General features: G+C 53.6%; 1 protein-coding gene across 1 annotated transcript; it reads left to right on the forward strand.

The window, feature by feature from the left end:
* Window positions 1-5867: 5867 nt before the first annotated feature.
* On the forward strand, window positions 5868-18704 carry UBE2L3 (ubiquitin conjugating enzyme E2 L3). Its single transcript, XM_075568531.1, has 4 exons — window positions 5868-5970; window positions 15522-15617; window positions 15926-16112; window positions 17479-18704. Exons 1-4 carry the CDS (start codon window positions 5944-5946, stop codon window positions 17631-17633), a joined length of 465 nt encoding a protein of 154 aa, XP_075424646.1. The 5' UTR covers window positions 5868-5943; the 3' UTR covers window positions 17634-18704.
* The last annotated feature ends 560 nt before the right edge of the window (window positions 18705-19264 follow it).

Consider the following 19264-nt stretch of genomic DNA (forward strand, 5'->3'; position numbering starts at 1 on the left):
GAGAAGAGCAGCAAACATAACATTGAATGCTTAGAATGAGAGGTATTTAGTCCTAACCATTCTACAATTACCAGGATTCACTAAACTCCAATACAGGGTATCGCCCCGCAAACAATGGTAGATCACACGGGCTCTATGTGCGAATCATAGGTTAGTGCCCCCCCCCCCATTGTGTTCTATATTGTGCTTATTTATCTATCTATATCATCATCATCAGCACCAGCTTGTGTCTCCCCACTGCTGGTTGAAGCCCCCGCAAAGATCTTCCAGGTTCTGCGGGTGCAGCCTCTCTTCGCCCTGATGCTCCAACAAATGTCCTGATTCCATCCTCCCATCTTACTTTCGTCGCCTTGCTTTTTTGATCTCCCTTGGAATCCATTCGAGTTCCATCCCTGTCCAACGATGGTCATTTATTCTTACGATATGTCCATCCCACGGCCCATTGAATTTATTCTCCCTTGTGACGCTGTCAGACTTTGGTTTGGTTTTGAACTCAGTCCCTCTATTTCATGTCTCTTAAGGTAAAGCCCAGCAATACATCTCTCCATACTTGTTTGAGTTGTCTGAAGATTCTGGGTTGTCTTTCCATTTGCGGTCCAAGTTTCACATCCATATGTGAGCACCGGCAGAATACTCTGGCCAGAAACTTTTCTTTTGAGGCCCAGTGGATGGTCCCCTTCGTAAGATGTTTCTTCCAAATGCGCTCCATCCCATCTTCATTTTACTATTGTTTTCATTCAAAAGGTTCCCATCCATTAATATTTCCCGGCCAAGGTGGACGTAGTCTTCGACTTCTTCTAGTTATGTTCCATTTCTTTCACAGACTTTGGTCTCGCTGAGATTCATATGTAGACCCACATTGTTACTCGCTTCGGCGAGTTCTTCCATTTGTTGCTGGAGGTCCTCTGGACTTGTAGCAAAATAACAATATCATCTGCAAGTGACATGTGTTCACCGTTGATTTGGATTCCTTTTTTTCCCAATGTAATGTCTTGAACAATTCTTCAAGTGTTGCTGTGAAAAGCTTTGGTGACACGCTGCCGCACTCCCTTGCTGATCCTTGTCACACGGTGTCTCTCTACCGCACTCCCTTGCTGATCCTTGTGACATGGTGTCTCCCTGCCGCACTCTCTTGCTGATCCTTGTCACATGGTGTCTCTCTGCCGCACTTCCTTGCTGATCCTTGTGACATGGTGTCTCCCTGCCGCACTCCCTTGCTGATCCTGGTGACATGGTGTCTCCCTGCCGCACTCCCTTGCTGATCCTTGTCACATGGTGTCTCCCTGCCGCATTCCCTTGCTGATCCTTGTGACATGGTGTCTCCCTGCCGCACTCCCTTGCTGATCCTGGTGACATGGTGTCTCCCTGCCGCACTCCCTTGCTGATCCTGGTGACATGGTGTCTCCCTGCCGCACTCCCTTGCTGATCCTGGTGACATGGTGTCTTCCTGCCGTACTCCCTTGCTGATCCTTGTCACATGGTGTCTCTGCCGCACTCCCTTGCTGATCCTTATTTTGCTTGTATCTTTATGCAATCTAAGGCCGTGATTATACCAAAATCCGCTGGCGTCGTCGCGTGGCACGACGCCACGTGGCTCAAAAATAAATTGCTGGAATCCAATGAAGGTAAACATAGCTCGCGCGGCGGACGCGCAGCGCCAAACTGCGAAGCGGCAGACTGGAGAAGAGACTTGGACATTTGTTTTCTTGAGGCAACGGCCGCGTCACGTGAGCGCCACAGCCAATGAGGGCGAAACGCTCACGGCCGCGCCTCCCAGTCTCCTCTCCCATTTCCTCTGCTTGTTCAGATGCCGCTCGGCGGCAGCGTGAGGGTGACGTCACCGGATCGCGCTGCCGCCCAGCGGCATCTGGTATAATCGTACCCAATGGTTCATGTGGCATTCTCGTAAATGTTCTTTATAATATCAATGTATTCTTCAACACTGTCTTCTTAATACCTATATGCCTTTAAAATCACTGAGGTGTAAACAGAATCAAATGCTTTTTCATAATCATATTCATTACTTCTGGAAATCACTTATTGTGCAATTTGGATGTGGTCCATTGTGTTGTAGCCACCGTGAAATCCCGCGTGTTCTCTGGGCTGGGCGAAGTTCCGAGTCTGCTGCACCTGACTAGTGAGCATGTTGGTAAAAATATTGGAAGTGATTGGAAGTAGACTGATTGCTCTGTAGTTCTTTGTCTCCTTTCTTGTGGATCAGGATAACTATGGCATTGCTCCATTGTTCTTGACTTTTCCTGTTCTTCAAGCAGCGTGGAAAGAGTTTGGCAAGGATTTTCTTTACCTATTCTCCAGCTTCTTTTAAGATTTCAGTTGTAGTTCCATCTTCTCCTGGAGCCTTCCCATTCTTCATGGATTTTATTGCTTTTGTCACATCTTCTGGAAGGACACATGGTACTTCATTGGTGGTTTCTTCCCGCTTGTCCTCTGCTGGATTATGCCCTGTGTTATCTATGTTCTTGTAGTATTTCATGAAGGTGTATGGTGCATATACCTGCTGGCAACAGGAGGGCTGAGTCGTCCGCCGATGGTAGTGGGGACACAGTAACAGGCTTCTAGGGTTCATACCCCACATAGCTCCTTAGCAGTGCAGCGCCTCCATCTGCCGTGGACTCCAGGAACTGAAGGTGATCTTCCATGGTAGAACTTATTACCTCTCCCCCCAGTAAGGTCACGCACCATCTTTGCAGGTACTTGGTCTGGGTAAGCTACTACTCTATCGTGCCAATATTGACAGAAAGTGAGCCATATACTAGGCTCGCTCTCAGTCCAGCGCGAATTCTCATTAATTAAGCCTACATCGAGTGACCCCGAGTGTACTATTATTAGGCTCATAGGGGAACCAGCACGGCATCCTATTTATTCTGACCAACAGCCTGTTTGGCCCTTTACTTGATGGTAGCAAGCTATACATCTACCTCATATGGGGATCCATTTGAGCTGAATTGTGTATACTGCCTGCATTAAGTCATTTTAGTGTTTACCCCACCTACTGGCTCCATAGCATCATGTGTTGTGCGTAAGAGATATTACCTCGACTCACCAGTAATACGAGGGGCTAACATAGTTTATCTCCCTTCATACCTAGGGTATTAGGAGCAGTGGTCTTAATAGTTTTCATTTCTATTAGGTATCGTGTCCTAACCACTAGGACGAGTGTTCATGTGTTTGTTGTCTCATTTATTTTAATTGAGCATTGCTCCCAATAAAGTTGTTTTAACTTTGCTCATTTGTTCATATACCTACATCCTTGAGACAATTTGTGTCAGTAGTCATCAGCCATTTCCCTGTGTTTGTTTATTCACTGATTGCCCTCCTATTGGGGTCCTTTCTCTTCCTAGTTTGTGTCACATTATCCCAGATTGTAGCACCGGTAACCGATTGGTATAGAGCACTAGCGAGGACATTCTTCCCGTCCCTTCCCCCTCCTTCCCTTGGTTGTGTTACCTCTCCCCCCAGTAAGGTCAAGCACCAGGCAGGAGGTATATTGCAAACAGGAACGGGTTTATTACTACACTCTGCTGTAACAGCCCTTCCCCACCTCCCTAGCAGAGGTATGGTCCACACTCACTCTCCCCCGGAGGGAAGAGCACATGGGAAGGCCCCAATCTCAGGCTCCCAGTTGTGTGACCTGCCTTCCTCAGAGGGGAAGGAAGTACTAACTTTAGGGCGGTCCTACCCTTAAGTACAGCCAGAAGGCGGGCACCCCGTTGTCCCAGCTACAACAGGATGTACCACCCTCTGCTGTCACTCAAGTGCAGTACCAAAGGTGAGGGGGAAAACCCCATAGCAACTACTGGCGGCAACCTGATAGTACCAGGGTTTACTGCCAGCCCTAGGGCAGAATAGTAGTCAGGGTGGACACTGCTACACTCTCCCTTTGGTGGATTCCCAACGACCCCGCTTGGGTCATACATTTTCGGGTTCCATTGTCAAATGAAACCTGAACAAAACAAGAACATTTCACATGATCATTATATTAGTATGCATGATACACCTTGTCTGTAAACAAATACATTACATTTTTATTTGCAGGACGTATTAAATGACTGCCCTGTGCAACATAGGTTCCTACCAACCTGGAGAACCTTCTTATATTAGTGCTCCGGTTTTAACGGCTAACTAATGCTCTGTACTCCCGGTTACTGTCACTGAAAATACCCTGTTAGGGTGGTCTGCGCACGGCATGATCTACTGGATTTCAAGCGAAAGACGAATGACATTCCTGGTAACATAAGGGGCACCCACAACCCAGCGAGGTGGTAGGCATGGAATCTAAGAACGCAGAAATATCCCGCCAGGATAACCCTTGAGCGCTTTTCTCGGAACTAGGCATACCCCAATCTGATTGATACTCCACCATAATATTACTAACCCAGGGGGGTGAAGCATGTGGCGATGTGGACTCAAAACTGGGGAAATACTCTACAACAATTATCGGTGTATCATCCTTAATGGCTCTATCAGAAAAGGCCCTTAACTCATCCCCTTTGGGGCAAGGCTCACTCCCTTCACTCTCATCGGTGCTAAACTCAATCTCCTCATCCACGGTACTATACTCAAACTCAACATTTCCTGCGGCTGATTCCTGGCAATAGAATTCAGATTTCAACCTGTTTCTCTCCCACCTCGCCATATGTATGAACGTCACTGGCATGTCTGGTTCAGGCAAAACAGTCTCTATAGGAACATAAAAACATTGTCCTTAATCTGCTCCACTTCCCAAGGAGGTGCTCCCTCCATACCGGCAATATAGGACTCTATCGGCGGCGAAAAGGGTTGTTCCATAGCATAGTTCTGGTGCTCAGCCAAAGTCTCACGTATGAGCTGTAGCACTTATTACCTCTCCCCCCCAGTAAGGTCACGCACCAGGCAGGAGGTATATTGCAAAACAGGAATGGGTTTATTACTACAGCAGGACCCGCTTTTCGGCGATCCACTGATACGGCGGCACCGAGAAGGGGGCCGCCATCTTTGATTCCGAGTCGTGCATGCGCAGAACGGGCAGTTGCGCCCGGCACGCATGCGCATACCGTTGTCTGCGCGCGCAGACCGTAGGCCGCGCATGCGCAGAACGGCAAAAACGCCGTTCTGTGCATGCAAAATCACAGAAAATCGCCGGATCCGCTTTCCGGCGATACGGCGGGCCCCTGGAGCAGAACCCACCGTATTCCCGGGGCCCTGCTGTATACTCTGCAGTAACAGGAGCAAGGCAGGATCTGCCCAACACAGTCTCTCAGGATTCACTGGATGATGGTTCCTGGACCACCACTACGAGCCAAGGGCACCCGCAGCCGTCCTGGCTCTTCCCCACCTCCCTAACGGTGGCAGAGGTATGGTCCACACTCACTCTCCCCCGGAGGGAAGCGCACATGGGAAGGCCCAATCTCAGGCTCCCAGTCGTGTGACCTGCCTTCCTCAGAGGGAAGGAACAACCAACTTTAGGGCGGTCCTGCCCTTAAGTACAGCCAGAAGGCGGGCAACCCGTTGTCGCAGCTACAACAGGATATATACACACACACACGGCTGGAGTCTGTAATATATGAATAAGTATAATATATATATATATATATATATATATATATATATATATATATATATATATATAATTAATTGAATGTGTGTGTGTATATATATGGATACTTTTTTTATATATATTTAAATTAATTTAATGTGTATATATATATATATATATATATATATATATATATATATATATATATATATATAAATATAATAAATGGTTGGAGCGTGATTACATTCTCACTGCCACGCCTGGTTACCCTCCTAAGGGAGGGGATCTCCCCTCACACCCCTTCCAGTGTGGGCCTCACCCGGTTGCCCGGTGACCCGGCCCGGGAGCACCAGGAAGTACCGGCCCTTTAGCCGCGTTGCATTGTGGGAGCTCCCCTCAGATCCAAGATGGCGGCCAGCAGGAGGCTGATGAAGGTAATGGGGGGGATGGGGCGGCTCTTTCATTCGGGCGGCGGGATAACACGGGCCGGGAACCTGTCCCCCGGCACACCCGCCTCTACGGTACACCCGGACACCTGCCGGGTCGCAGGGCAGGGCTGGGGCTCGGAGCGACCGCAGGGAGAAGCGCACAACGCCCGGGACTAGGCCTCGGATCCCCGGCCTCACCCGGGCCCGGCACTCCCTGTCCCCCCGAGGGGGAGAGAGAGAAGGCGGTGACCCGGCCAGGGTGGAGGGGATCCCCACGGAGGGGAAGGCTTGAGCCGGCATCGGCTGACCGGGGAACCCCGCCTCCCCTTCTTCACCGCCTGAGAGTGAGAGAAGCGGGGGGTCCTCTTGTCAGCATCGACAGAGGGTCTGAAATAAAGTATTCCCCCCCCCCCCCCGGCACTTCCTTGTGTCTGGGTGTAGGGATCCCGAGGTGTCTGGGATATGGGGGGGAGAGAGAGAGAGAAGTGTCTAGGCGCAGGGATCTTGGGGTGTTTGGAGGGGGGATGGGAGGAGTGTCTTGGCGCAGTTTTCATGGGGTGTTTGGAGGGGATGGGGAGTGTCTAGGCGCAGGGATCTTGGGGTGTTTGGAGGGGGGACAATGCCTGGGCTATGGGGGTGAGAAGGTATCTAGGCGCAGGGATGTTGGGGGGTGGGGGGGGAGAGGTGTGTCTGGGATATGGGGGAGGGTGTTTGGATGTAAGGTTTGGCATTGCTACTACAACAGTCGTGGGTCTATGGGATGAAGGGCACAGAACTTCTTCACAGTACCGCTTCTCGGGTGTATGGACACACTGCGGGCTAGAGCAGGAACAGGGTTCCAGGGAGTGGGTGCCAGACTGTTCTTAGGGGTGTAGCTCCCTGGATATGTAAGTGCAGTTGGGCATTTTGTATGGGTGTATATTTCCAGGGCTTTGTACTCCCACCTTGTTATAACTGGGAATGAGCCCCTTGCGTATAGTGTCTCCCTTCTCCTCGTGCCCTCAGTGAGCTCCCTTGTTGCCCCTGGGGGAGTTTGAGGTATGTGGCTCAGAATTGTTACTTCACTGCATTAAGCGTAAGCTGCTTGGGCCTTCCTTGCTTAGGCTACGCTTCTAAATTGAGATGACTCCCAGCAATCGCGACCAAGCTGTCGCGCCGCGCTTACTATAAGCGCACGTGACGTTGCGTCGCTGGTACTATAAGCGCAGCCTTATGTCCGTTTGTCTTGACATATATGTATTCCTTTGTTATACAATGTTATTGTCCTCCCTCCCACAATATACTGTGCTGCAGAATGTTTGCACCATACAATACAAATAATGAGGAGATCACCTGGTACCCAGGAATGTAGCCATTTGTCGTTATGAGTATTGCATTGCACCACAATGTATAGCCTTCCCCAATGACCTCGCGTCCCTGTGCTTCTGAAGTATTATACTAGTCCTAAGCTAGAGGAAGCTTTCATCTGGATAAGTTGTTGCTTTTATATTGTACTAGCTACAGACATTAATCAATAAGGCAGGCGATTTATCATCCTCATTGAAAATGTATTGCCATTATGATGTCTTCATAGGGTAAAGGGGTATAGAGATAATGATGCAGGATTTAGAATGGGAGAAACTGATATAATTCACAGTTTATCCTCCGGCATCCAAACTAGATTGTTTGTTTGCTTTCTGAAGCAGTATTATTGTGCTTTTGAAACCATTGAAACACTGCATGGCTGAATAAAAAGAAAAATCTGTAATTTGTACTCAAAGAACATGCAGCTACTTCTTCTGAGGAAATATCTGCAACTTCCGCTGACACTGTGAAGGCAAAACGCTCGGAGGAATCCAAAAGTGAAAGCAAAATTACTGAGCGGTTTCAGATGTTATACAGGATAAATATAATGGATGTGATTGAATTACTTTATTCTCAATTACCAAATGAGTTGGGGGTTAATTCTGCAATACACTCATCCCCCCCATGGAACTCGTGCACAGGTTTGATACCAAAGAAATTACTTAATATTTATTTTCTCGACTATATTGATGCAAGTAATAGCTCGAGGTTTATTAAATAAATATTACTTTTAGAGCAGCAAAATGGGTTAATTAATAATAATAAAAAAACTTAAATATTTTTTATTACAGGATTGAAGCAGGGAGTCTCCGGAGCTGAAGTGTGTTAATATCAGCTCTGGTGACCTCTGCTTCCAGAGATACTTACCTGCAGGAAAATAAACTGTGTCCTAACATAATGGCGGTCCCACGTCACATGGGCCAATAGGAAGCTGTGACGTCATCCGGTGCGGCTTCCTATTGGCCGTGTGACCTGTCTCTTGAAACTCTGCAGGAGATACCGGCACCCCCTACCGAGGTATGTATCTCTGGAAGTAGGGGGCCCACCGGAGCTGAAATTAACGGTTCAGCTTTGGAGACCCCCTGCTTCAAACCTGTAATAAAAAAAAATATATTTATTTATTTAAGTTAACCCGTATTGTTGCTTTTATCTGATAAACCAGTCACTTGGTAATGATAAAACGGCTTACACATTCGTTGTGTGACTGAACGGATTATATTTTATGGGGTAGTTCGTGCCAGTGTGAAGGTAATCTGGGACATTGTACTGTATTTATTGGCGTAGAGATGCAGAGAATATCGAAACTTCGTGCTGATCTTTTAACTGATCGTGCTCGTTTCCTACAATTAACCATGATACTCTTAATTCACCATAAATACAGGCTTCATACACCCCGCGTGGGACTCTTTGTGGCATTTATGGTTTTCTTATTTACCGTTTATAACTGGCGTAAGTGTAGTGATTGAGTGGAGGTTTATTCGCCACAGTCAGACGTTATCAGTCATAACCCTGATTGCAGTATTTTGCCAGCGTCTTAATTTGTGCAGTTGATTAATTCATCCCTAAAGTCTCTGCGTTATACGGTACACCACAGGCACTAGTCATCAGTAGCATGTTAAAACTTTTGACACCAAACGTGTTGTGTAGTACCTGCAACTCACAGGAAAGTAACAAATTGCACTAAGCCCCGAATCCCAGCGTCCCACTGCAGAGGCTAGTATTTCTGCTGTTATACCACTACTGGAATTGCTTTAACTTGTTAACAGAGCACCAGGAATCAAGTTTGAGATATTTACAGTTGGGACGGGGGTTCTCTGTGCCAGTCCTTAAGAACTAACCCCCCCCCTTCCCCCCGACCTCAACAGGTCAGGTTTTCAGGATATCCCTGCTTCAGCACAGGTGGTGCAGTCGAAGGCTGAGCCCTGGTTGAGCCTCCGGGGCTGCAGCAGGGACTTCCTCAACCTGACCTGTTTGGGGGGGGGTCGAGGACTGTTGTTGAGAACCCCTGAGTTAGGGCGAGTAAAGGCTGCAGGGAGAGGGGAGATCAGAACGCAGAGTGCAAAGGTACCACGGTGACCCGGGAACAGAAACGTGCAGCTGCTCTGATCCTCTAGAACAGGGTTTTCAACCTTCTTTTTGTTGAAGGAATTAGTGAGATCCAACATCTTCTCCCACCCCTGGTCCATTGCCCCACCCCATGTCCATTGCCCCCCCCCCCCCCCCCATCCTGGTCTTTCTCTGCCTTCCCACCCCCCTGGTCCATCTCTTCCTCCCCTCCACTCCCCGGGTTCATCTCCCTCGCCCCCCCCCCCCCGGGTTCATCTCGCCCGCCCCCCCCCCGGGTTCATCTCTCCCGCCCCCCGCCCCCCCCCCCGGGTTCATCTCTCCCTCTCCAACCCCCCCCCCCTGGGTCCATCTCCCCCGCCCTCCGGGTTCATCTCTCCCTCTCCTCCCCCCCCCCCTGGTTCATCTCTCCCCACCCCCGGGTTCATCTCTCCCTCTCCCCCCCCCCCGGGTTCATATCTCTCCCTCTCTCCCCCCCCCCCCACGGGTTCATCTCTCCCTCTCCCCCCCCCCCCCCCCCGGTTCATCACTCCCTCTCCCCCCCCCCCCCCTGGTTCATCTCTCCCCACCCCCGGGTTCATCTCTCCCTCTCCCCCCCCCCCCCGGGTTCATATCTCTCCCTCTCTCCCCCCCCCCCCCCACGGGTTCATCTCTCCCTCTCCCCCCCCCCGGGTTCATCACTCCCTCTCCCCCCCTCCCTCCCCCGGGTTCATCTCTCTCTCCCTCTCCTCCCCACCACCCCCGTCCCATCTCTCCCTCTCCTCCCCACCACCCCCGTCCCATCTCTCCCTCTTCCCCGGTCCATGTTTTCCTCCTCCTTCCTCCCCCCCTTGTCCACCCTCCTCTCCCCGTCCATCCCCCTCCATCTCTCTCTTCCCACCCCCTCCATCTCCTCTCATCCCCCCTCTCCATCCTCCCCTCCATCTCTCCCTCCCTCACCACCCCTTCCAACACCTCCCCCTCCATCTCTCCCTTCCCCTCACACCCTCCATCTCCCCTTCCCTTCACCCCCCCCTCCATCTCTCCCTTCCCCACCCCCCTCCATCTCTCCCTTCCCTCACCACCCCCTCCATCTCTCCCTTCCCCTCACCACCCCCTCCATCTCTCCTTCCCCTCACCACCCCCTCCATCTCTCCCTTCCCCTCACCACCCCCTCCATCTCTCCCTTCCCCTCACCACCCCCTCCATCTCTCCCTTCCCCTCACCACCCCCTCCATCTCTCCCTTCCCCTCACCACCCCCTCCATCTCTCCCTTCCCCTCACCACCCCCTCCATCTCTCCCTTCCCCTCACCACCCCCTCCATCTCTCCCTTCCCCTCACCACCCCCTCCATCTCTCCCTTCCCCTCACCACCCCCTCCATCTCTCCCTTCCCCTCACCACCCCCTCCATCTCTCCCTTCCCCTCACCACCCCCTCCATCTCTCCCTTCCCCTCACCACCCCCTCCATCTCTCCCTTCCCCTCACCACCCCTCCATCTCTCCCTCCCCTCACCACCCCTCTCCATCTCTCCCTTCCCCTCACCACCCCCTCCATCTCTCCCTTCCCTCACCCCCCTCCATCCCTTCCCTCACCACCCCTCCATCTCTCCCTTCCCCTCACCACCCCCTCCATCTCTCCCTTCCCCTCACCACCCCCTCCATCTCTCCCTTCCCCTCACCACCCCCTCCATCTCTCCCTTCCCCTCACCACCCCCTCCATCTCTCCCTTCCCCTCACCACCCCCTCCATCTCTCCCTTCCCCTCACCACCCCCTCCATCTCTCCCTTCCCCTCACCACCCCCTCCATCTCTCCCTTCCCCTCACCACCCCTCCATCTCCCTTCCCTCACCACCCCTCCATCTCTCCCCCCTCACCACCCCCTCCATCTCTCCCTTCCCCTCACCACCCCCTCCATCTCTCCCTTCCCCTCACCACCCCCTCCATCTCTCCCTTCCCCTCACCACACCCCCTCCATCTCTCCCTTCCCCTCACCACCCCCTCCATCTCTCCCTTCCCCTCACCACCCCCTCCATCTCTCCCTTCCCCTCACCACCCCCTCCATCTCTCCCTTCCCCTCACCACCCCCTCCATCTCTCCCTTCCCCTCACCACCCCTCCATCTCTCCCTTCCCCTCACCACCCCCTCCATCTCTCCCTTCCCCTCACCACCCCCTCCATCTCTCCCTTCCCCTCACCACCCCCTCCATCTCTCCCTTCCCCTCACCACCCCCTCCATCTCTCCCTTCCCCTCACCACCCCCTCCATCTCTCCCTTCCCCTCACCACCCCCTCCATCTCTCCCTTCCCCTCACCACCCCCTCCATCTCTCCCTTCCCCTCACCACCCCCTCCATCTCTCCCTTCCCCTCACCACCCCCTCCATCTCTCCCTTCCCCTCACCACCCCCTCCATCTCTCCCTTCCCCTCACCACCCCCTCCATCTCTCCCTTCCCCTCACCACCCCCCTCCATCTCTCCCTTCCCCTCACCACCCCCCTCCATCTCTCCCTTCCCTCACCACCCCCCTCCATCTCTCCCTTCCCCTCACCACCCCCTCCATCTCTCCCTTCCCTCACCACCCCCTCCACCTCTCCCTTCCCCTCACCACCCCCTCCGCCTCTCCCTTCCCCTCACACCCCCTCCACCTCTCCCTTCCCCTCAACACCCCCTCCACCCCCTCCATCTCTCCTTTCCCCTCACCACCCCCTCCATCTCTCCCTTCCCCTCACCTCCCCCTCCATCTCTCCCTTCCCCTCACCACCCCCTCCATCTCTCCCTTCCCCTCACCACCCCCCTCCATCTCTCCCTTCCCCTCACCTCCCCCTCCATCTCTCCCTTCCCCTCACCACCCCCTCCACTCTCCCTTCCCCACACCACCCCCTCCATCTCACCCTTCCCCTCACCACCCCCTCCATCTCTCCTTCCCCTCACCACCCCCACCATCTCTCCCTTCCCCACACCACCCCCACCACACTCTCCCTTCCCCTCACCACACCCCCTCCATCTCTCCCCCACCACTCACCACCCCCTCCACTCTCCCTTCCCCTCACCACCCCCTCCATCTCTCCCTTCCCCTCACCACCCCTCCATCCCTCCCTCCCCTCACCACCCCTCTCACCACCCCCCACCACCCCCTCCACCACCCCCTCCACCACACCCACCCCCTCCACCACCCCTCCCACCACCCCTCACCACCCCCTCCACTCTCCCTCCCCACCACCCACCCCCTCCCATCACTCCCATCCCCTCACCTCCCCCTCCATCTCTCCCTCCCCTCACCACCCCCTCCATCACTCCCTTCCCCTCACCACCCCCACCACACACCCATCCCCTCACACCCCCCCTCCACACCCCTCACCACCCCCCACCACCCCCCTCACCACCCCCTCCAACTCCTCCCCTCACCAACCCCACCACTCTCCCTTCCCCTCACCACCCCTCTCTCCCCTCACCACCCCCTCCATCTCTCCCTTCCCCTCACCACCCCCCTCCATCTCTCCCTTCCCCTCACCACCCCCTCCATCTCTCCCTTCCCCTCACCACCCCCCTCCACCCTCCCTTCCCCTCACCTCTCCCTTCCCCCAACTCTCCCTTCCCCTCACCACCCCCTCACCTCTCCCTTCCCCTCACCACCCCCTCCACCTCTCCCTCCCCTCACCACCCCCACCCCCTCCCCCACCACCTCCCCCACCACCTCTCACCACCCCCTCCACCTCTCCCTTCCCCTCACACACCCCCTCCACCCCCTCCATCTCTCCTTTCCCCTCACCACCCCCTCCATCTCTCCCTTCCCCTCACCTCCCCCTCCATCTCTCCCTTCCCCTCACCTCCCCCTCCATCTCTCCCTTCCCCTCACCACCCCCTCCATCTCTCCCTTCCCCTCACCTCCCCCTCCATCTCTCCCTTCCCCTCACCTCCCCCTCCATCTCTCCCTTCCCCTCACCACCCCCTCCATCTCTCCCTTCCCCTCACCACCCCCTCCATCTCTCCCTTCCCCTCACCACCCCCCTCCATCTCTCCCTTCCCCTCACCACCCCCTCCATCTCTCCCTTCCCCTCACCACCCCCTCCATCTCTCCCTTCCCCTCACCACCCCCTCCATCTCTCCCTTCCCCTCACCACCCCCTCCATCTCTCCCTTCCCCTCACCACCCCCTCCATCTCTCCCTTCCCCTCACCACCCCCTCCATCTCTCCCTTCCCCTCACCACCCCTCCATCTCTCCCTTCCCCTCACCACCCCCTCCACCTCTCCCTTCCCCTCACCACCCCCTCCACCTCTCCCTTCCCCTCACCACCCTCACCACCCCCTCCATCTCTCCCTTCCCTCACCACCCCCTCCATCTCTCCCTTCCCCTCACCTCCCCCTCCATCTCTCCCTTCCCCTCACCTCCCCCTCCATCTCTCCCTTCCCCTCACCACCCCCTCCATCTCTCCCTTCCCCTCACCACCCCCTCCATCTCTCCCTTCCCCTCACCACCCCCTCCATCTCTCCCTTCCCCTCACCACCCCCTCCATCTCTCCCCTCACCACCCCCTCCAACTCTCCCTTCCCCTCACCAACCCCTCCATCTCTCCCTTCCCCTCACCACCCCCTCCATCTCTCCCCTCACCACCCCCTCCATCTCTCCCTTCCCCTCACCACCCCCTCCATCTCTCCCTTCCCCTCACCACCCCCTCCATCTCTCCCTTCCCCTCACCACCCCCTCCATCTCTCCCTTCCCCTCACCACCCCCTCCACCTCTCCCTTCCCCTCACCTCTCCCTTCCCCTCAACTCTCCCTTCCCCTCACCACCCCCTCACCTCTCCCTTCCCCTCACCACCCCCTCCACCTCTCCCTTCCCCTCACCACCCCCTCCACCTCTCCCTTCCCTTCCCCTCACCACCCCCTCCACCTCTCACCACCCCCTCCACCTCTCACCACCCCCTCCACCTCTCCCTTCCCCTCACCACCCCCTCCACCTCTCCCTTCCCCTCACCACCCCCTCCACCTCTCCCTCCCCCTCACCACCCCCTGCACCTCTCCCTTCCCCTCACCACCCCCTCCACCTCTCCCTTCCCCTCACCACCCCCGCCACCTCTCCCTTCCCCTCACCACCCCCTCCACCTCTCCCTTCCCCTCACCACCCCCTCCACCTCTCCCTTCCCCTCACCACCCCCTCCATCTCTCCCTTCCCCTCACCACCCCCTCCATCTCTCCCTTCCCCCCCACCACCCCCTCCATCTCTCCCTTCCCCCCCACCACCCCCTCCATCTCTCCCTCCCCCCCCACCACCCCCTCCATTTCTCCCTTCCCCCCCACCACCCCCTCCATCTCTCCCTTCCCCCCCACCACCCCCTCCATCTCTCCCTTCCCCCCCACCACCCCCTCCATCTCTCCCTTCCCCCCCACCACCCCCTCCATCTCTCCCTTCCCCCCCACCACCCCCTCCATCTCTCCCTTCCCCCCCACCACCCCCTCCATCTCTCCCTTCCCCCCCTCCATCTCTCCCTTCCCCCCCACCACCCCCTCCATCTCTCCCTTCCCCCCCACCACCCCCTCCATCTCTCCCTTCCCCCCCACCACCCCCTCCATCTCTCCCTTCCCCCCCACCACCCCCTCCATCTCTCCCTTCCCCCCCTCCATCTCTCCCTTCCCCCCCACCACCCCCTCCATCTCTCCCTTCCCCCCCCCCCACCCCCTCCATCTCTCCCTTCCCCCTCACCACCCCCTCCATCTCTCCCTTCCCCCTCACCACCCCCTCCATCTCTCCCTTCCCCCCCCACCACCCCCTCCATCTCTCCCTCTCCTCCCCCCCCCACTCTCGTCCATCTTCTCCCTCCCACTCCTGGTCCATCTTTCCCCCCCACTGGTTTATCTCTCGCTCCCCCCCATCTGTCCCCCTCCCCGATCCATCTGACTCACCCCCCTGGTTCACCTTCCCCCCAGTCCATCTCTCCCTTTCTCCCCCATTGGTCCATATCTCACTCCCCCCCGATCTATCTCACCTTTTTCTTTCTCCCCCCTCACCTGGTTCATCCATCTCTCCCCCGGTTCATCTCCCCCCTCTCTCCTCTCCCCCGGCCCACCCCTATGCATCTCTCATTGTCGGGTGCAGGCCTTTGGAGATGCCTGTAGTGCCCGATGTACGGACCGTCACTTACCCCCCCCCCCCCCCCGCTCTGCTTGCTTTCCCAGGAGCTTGAAGAGATCCGCAAATCTGGGATGAAAAATTTCCGTAACATCCAGGTGGACGAAGCCAACCTGCTGACCTGGCAAGGTCTCATCGTCCCCGTGAGTATGACCCATGGGGAGTGGAACGCAGTGTTGGGATGGCATCACTGGGGCCACTTATTCAGGAGCTATTTAGCACTATATATATTGTTCACATTTAACAGTACTACTGTTGCTCACATCTCTTTTAGTTGTTTTTCCTCATTTACCACTTGGGAAATACATAGCTAAGCTGGTGGCACTGCCACATTAACTCTTCAGTGTCCGCCATTACCGCATGCCCTTCTGGCACCGATGGAGAGTATTGGCCTAGTAGCTCGTACTTCCCGATTCTCACAAGCTCCTTCTGTGTCCCGCCTTAACACCAGGACAATCCCCCATACGACAAGGGAGCCTTTCGGATTGAAATCAACTTCCCAGCAGAGTACCCGTTCAAACCCCCCAAGATAACGTTCAAAACCAAAATCTACCACCCGAACATCGATGAGAAAGGCCAGGTATGCCTGCCGGTGATCAGCGCTGAAAACTGGAAGCCAGCCACCAAAACTGACCAAGGTGAGAGCCTGTGAGGGCCCCGGCTGTAAGGCCGCGGGCGTCTTTGTGTTGGGATATGGATCCCAGGTGAGATATGAGGGATGCCATGGCTCGTGCAATAAGATGTATTAATGACGCAGTCGCTCTGTTTGATCTGCTTTGACATAACCGAGAATGGAGCAAGCCTCTCTCCTGCAAAAATAGTTTTTTTTTAACCCACGACAAAGTATAGTCTTGGTTTGTTACAAACTGGACACGGATCTGAATTGGGCCAGACATTTTTAAGTGATCTTTTAAAATCAGAAACGGATAGGCAGAGATATATAAAATAAGGTCAAGTAGGGTAAAAGGAGTCTCTGTAATGTAATGTTAACGTGTTTGTAAGCGTGTGCACATGGATCGGAAACGGGTCCTTGAAATTCTCTGTCGCTACAGTAACAACGATGCTTTTGTTGAACATTAAATGTTTGATACAAACACTTGGAATTCTCCCCTCGCTGTCCGCACGAGAAATCGCAGCCTATGTGGCATGTAATACAGCCCGCCCTTTTACTGCTAACTGCAACGTAGTGCAAAAGTGTGTTTCCGGGTTAATTCCCCCCTCCCGTCCCATGAAAGTATTTCCCGTTTATTTCCGATGAGCAATGAATAAACGGTTCCGGCCGTTGCTTTCGAGATCTTTGGGTCACATCTGCAGCCAGCACCTCACTAAATAAACATCCGGGGGCCTTTATTTCCAAACCCCACAACTCTACTATCCTGTAACAAAAAAACAAACGCACCCCTCTCCCGTCAGTGGCCACTTCTTTTACCCATTACCTAGAGCAGGGTGCGCAATCTTTTACCCCCGACGGCTCTTTCTACCCCCCCCCCCTCTCCTTACCTTGGCTCAGGCGTTCTGACGTAATGACGTCACGCGTCGCCAGAAGCCTTCCGTGCCAAGTGAAGTTACAGAGGGCTTCGCCCGGCATTTCATTTAAATGCCTTCGGGAAGAGCGCAAGTCCTCTGTAACCCCCACGTACCCGCAGAGAATCTCGCGCCCCCCAGTTTGCACGCCCCTGACCTAGAGGTATTGCAACACACCTGGAAATACTGTCGGCAGAGGTATTATGGCTAATATTATTGATATTCTTATTACGACTATTATCATTATGATGGCTTATCAATATTGTGGTATTATTAATATTGTAGCTATTCTTATGGCTAATATTATAATTATTATGGCTAATTATTATTATGGTTGTTGTTGTTATGGCTATTATTATTATGGCTATTATTAATATTATGGCCATTGTTCTGAGAATTGAGACACTGAGTACTATGCAGAAGTCTCTTGCTCTCACTCCCCTGATTTACTTACCCTGTGCTTCTCTCTTCCCACCCCAGTCATCCAGTCCCTCATTGCCCTGGTAAACGACCCCCAGCCAGAGCACCCACTGCGTGCAGACCTAGCAGAAGAATACTCAAAGGACCGTAAAAAATTCTGTAAGAACGCCGAGGAGTTTACAAAGAAATACGGAGAGAAGCGACCAGTGGACTAAACCTGAGGCCAAGCGTCGGCGGAAATAATAATAAAAAATTAAAAAACGAATACAAAAAGCGCAACTGAAGAATGGAGTCAGAGTTCAAAATCCCTCCCCCTAACCCCCCCCTTCCCCCTCCCCCGCCCCCCCAAAACACACACACGAGGCAGGACTCCGAGGGAACCCGGAACAGAGGCGCAGCGTCACCCCGCGACTCCGTAAAACAGTCACCTAGATAAACTTGTAAAGAGAGGATTAAAAAGAAACCAAATATGTGTGTGTGTATGTATATATATATATACAAAAATATATATATATATGGAATTGGGGGACGCAGGTCTGCTCTCCGTGTAAAACCAACAATCCATTACTTCAACATAATTACAGAGAAATGTTCTTACTACCATTTTTTGTTATTCCTTTTGAAAATTGACATGTGTAGCCCTCCCAGTGCGTTCTTCCCTTAGGGTTGAATTGTGTATAGTTGCGACTTTTGTTTCACCTCTTAATACTTTTTATTTTTATTTTTTTTTGGACACTCCTTTGCAAGGTCCTTTTATCCGTTTGATTTCAGTCTGTGTCGTCTCCGCCCCCCTCCACCGTAAACCAATTCAGCGCCTCGGGGACCCGCAGCACGGACCCTCGGGCGTGAAAGAGGTTAGAGCAGCATCGTGGCCCTCACGGGTCCCCTCGAAGGAAGGGTGTAGTTTAGGGGGTGGCAAACGCTGGTCCTCAAGGGCATACCGACAGGTCAGGATATCCCTGCTTCAGCACAGGTGGCTGAGACTGAGCCACTGATTGGGATCTCCAGAAAGCCTGGCCTGTCGGTGGCCCCTGGAGGGCGGGTGTTGGCCGCCCCCGGGTGTAGTGGAACATTGGGCTCTTCGTTCCCCTTTCTTTCAATGTTGCACTGTGCTTGGTGGGACTCGATGGTAAGTTCTCCTTAACTTCAGTTTGTAACCTAAAAATATATAAAAATGTAAAAAGATTAAAAAAAAGAAAAGAAAAATGAACTGTCGGACACGAGCCTGTTCTTCTGTAAATCTGGCAGATGTTACAACAATAATGTTTATTAAAGGGGGAAACCAAGTTGACTGGTTGTGACTGTGTTTTTGGGGTGTTACTTGGTTAGCGGAAATATTGAGCCCCTGCTGTAGAGAAGTATGAATGTTGGGGCCCCCTAGCCAGAGGTCTATGCCAAATTTTACATTTTAAGGAGTTCAGAAAAAGCCTTGAAGTAGCATTTTACGCTACTTAATTGGAAGACACGCTGGTGCATTCAAAAAAACGGTTTAAGCCGTAAGCCACTCATGGTTGTTCCGTAAGATCCCTTGTACAAAGGGGGTGGCACTAGATTTGAAGGTCTTTTGCTCTAAAACTAGTGTTTTTATACCGGTACATCACTAGATCTATATATCTCGATCGTCTGTAACCATTAACGTGTTCATGCATGAGACTGAGGCAGACCCCTGTACACACCACATATATTCCTCTGGTGTCCGTCTGATCCCTGCAGATAATTGGTCAGAGCTTCAGTGGTAGGCTTTTTGTGCCTTGCTCTGGTCAGCAGCAAAGCGAGAGCCTGTGTTCCTTCTCTCTTTATAATCCCATATAGGTTCAACTTGCTCAGGCTTCCACGTTCCTCGTCT

Source organism: Ascaphus truei, chromosome 13 (genome assembly GCF_040206685.1).
Source record: "Ascaphus truei isolate aAscTru1 chromosome 13, aAscTru1.hap1, whole genome shotgun sequence".
Taxonomy (NCBI): Eukaryota; Metazoa; Chordata; class Amphibia; order Anura; family Ascaphidae; genus Ascaphus; species Ascaphus truei.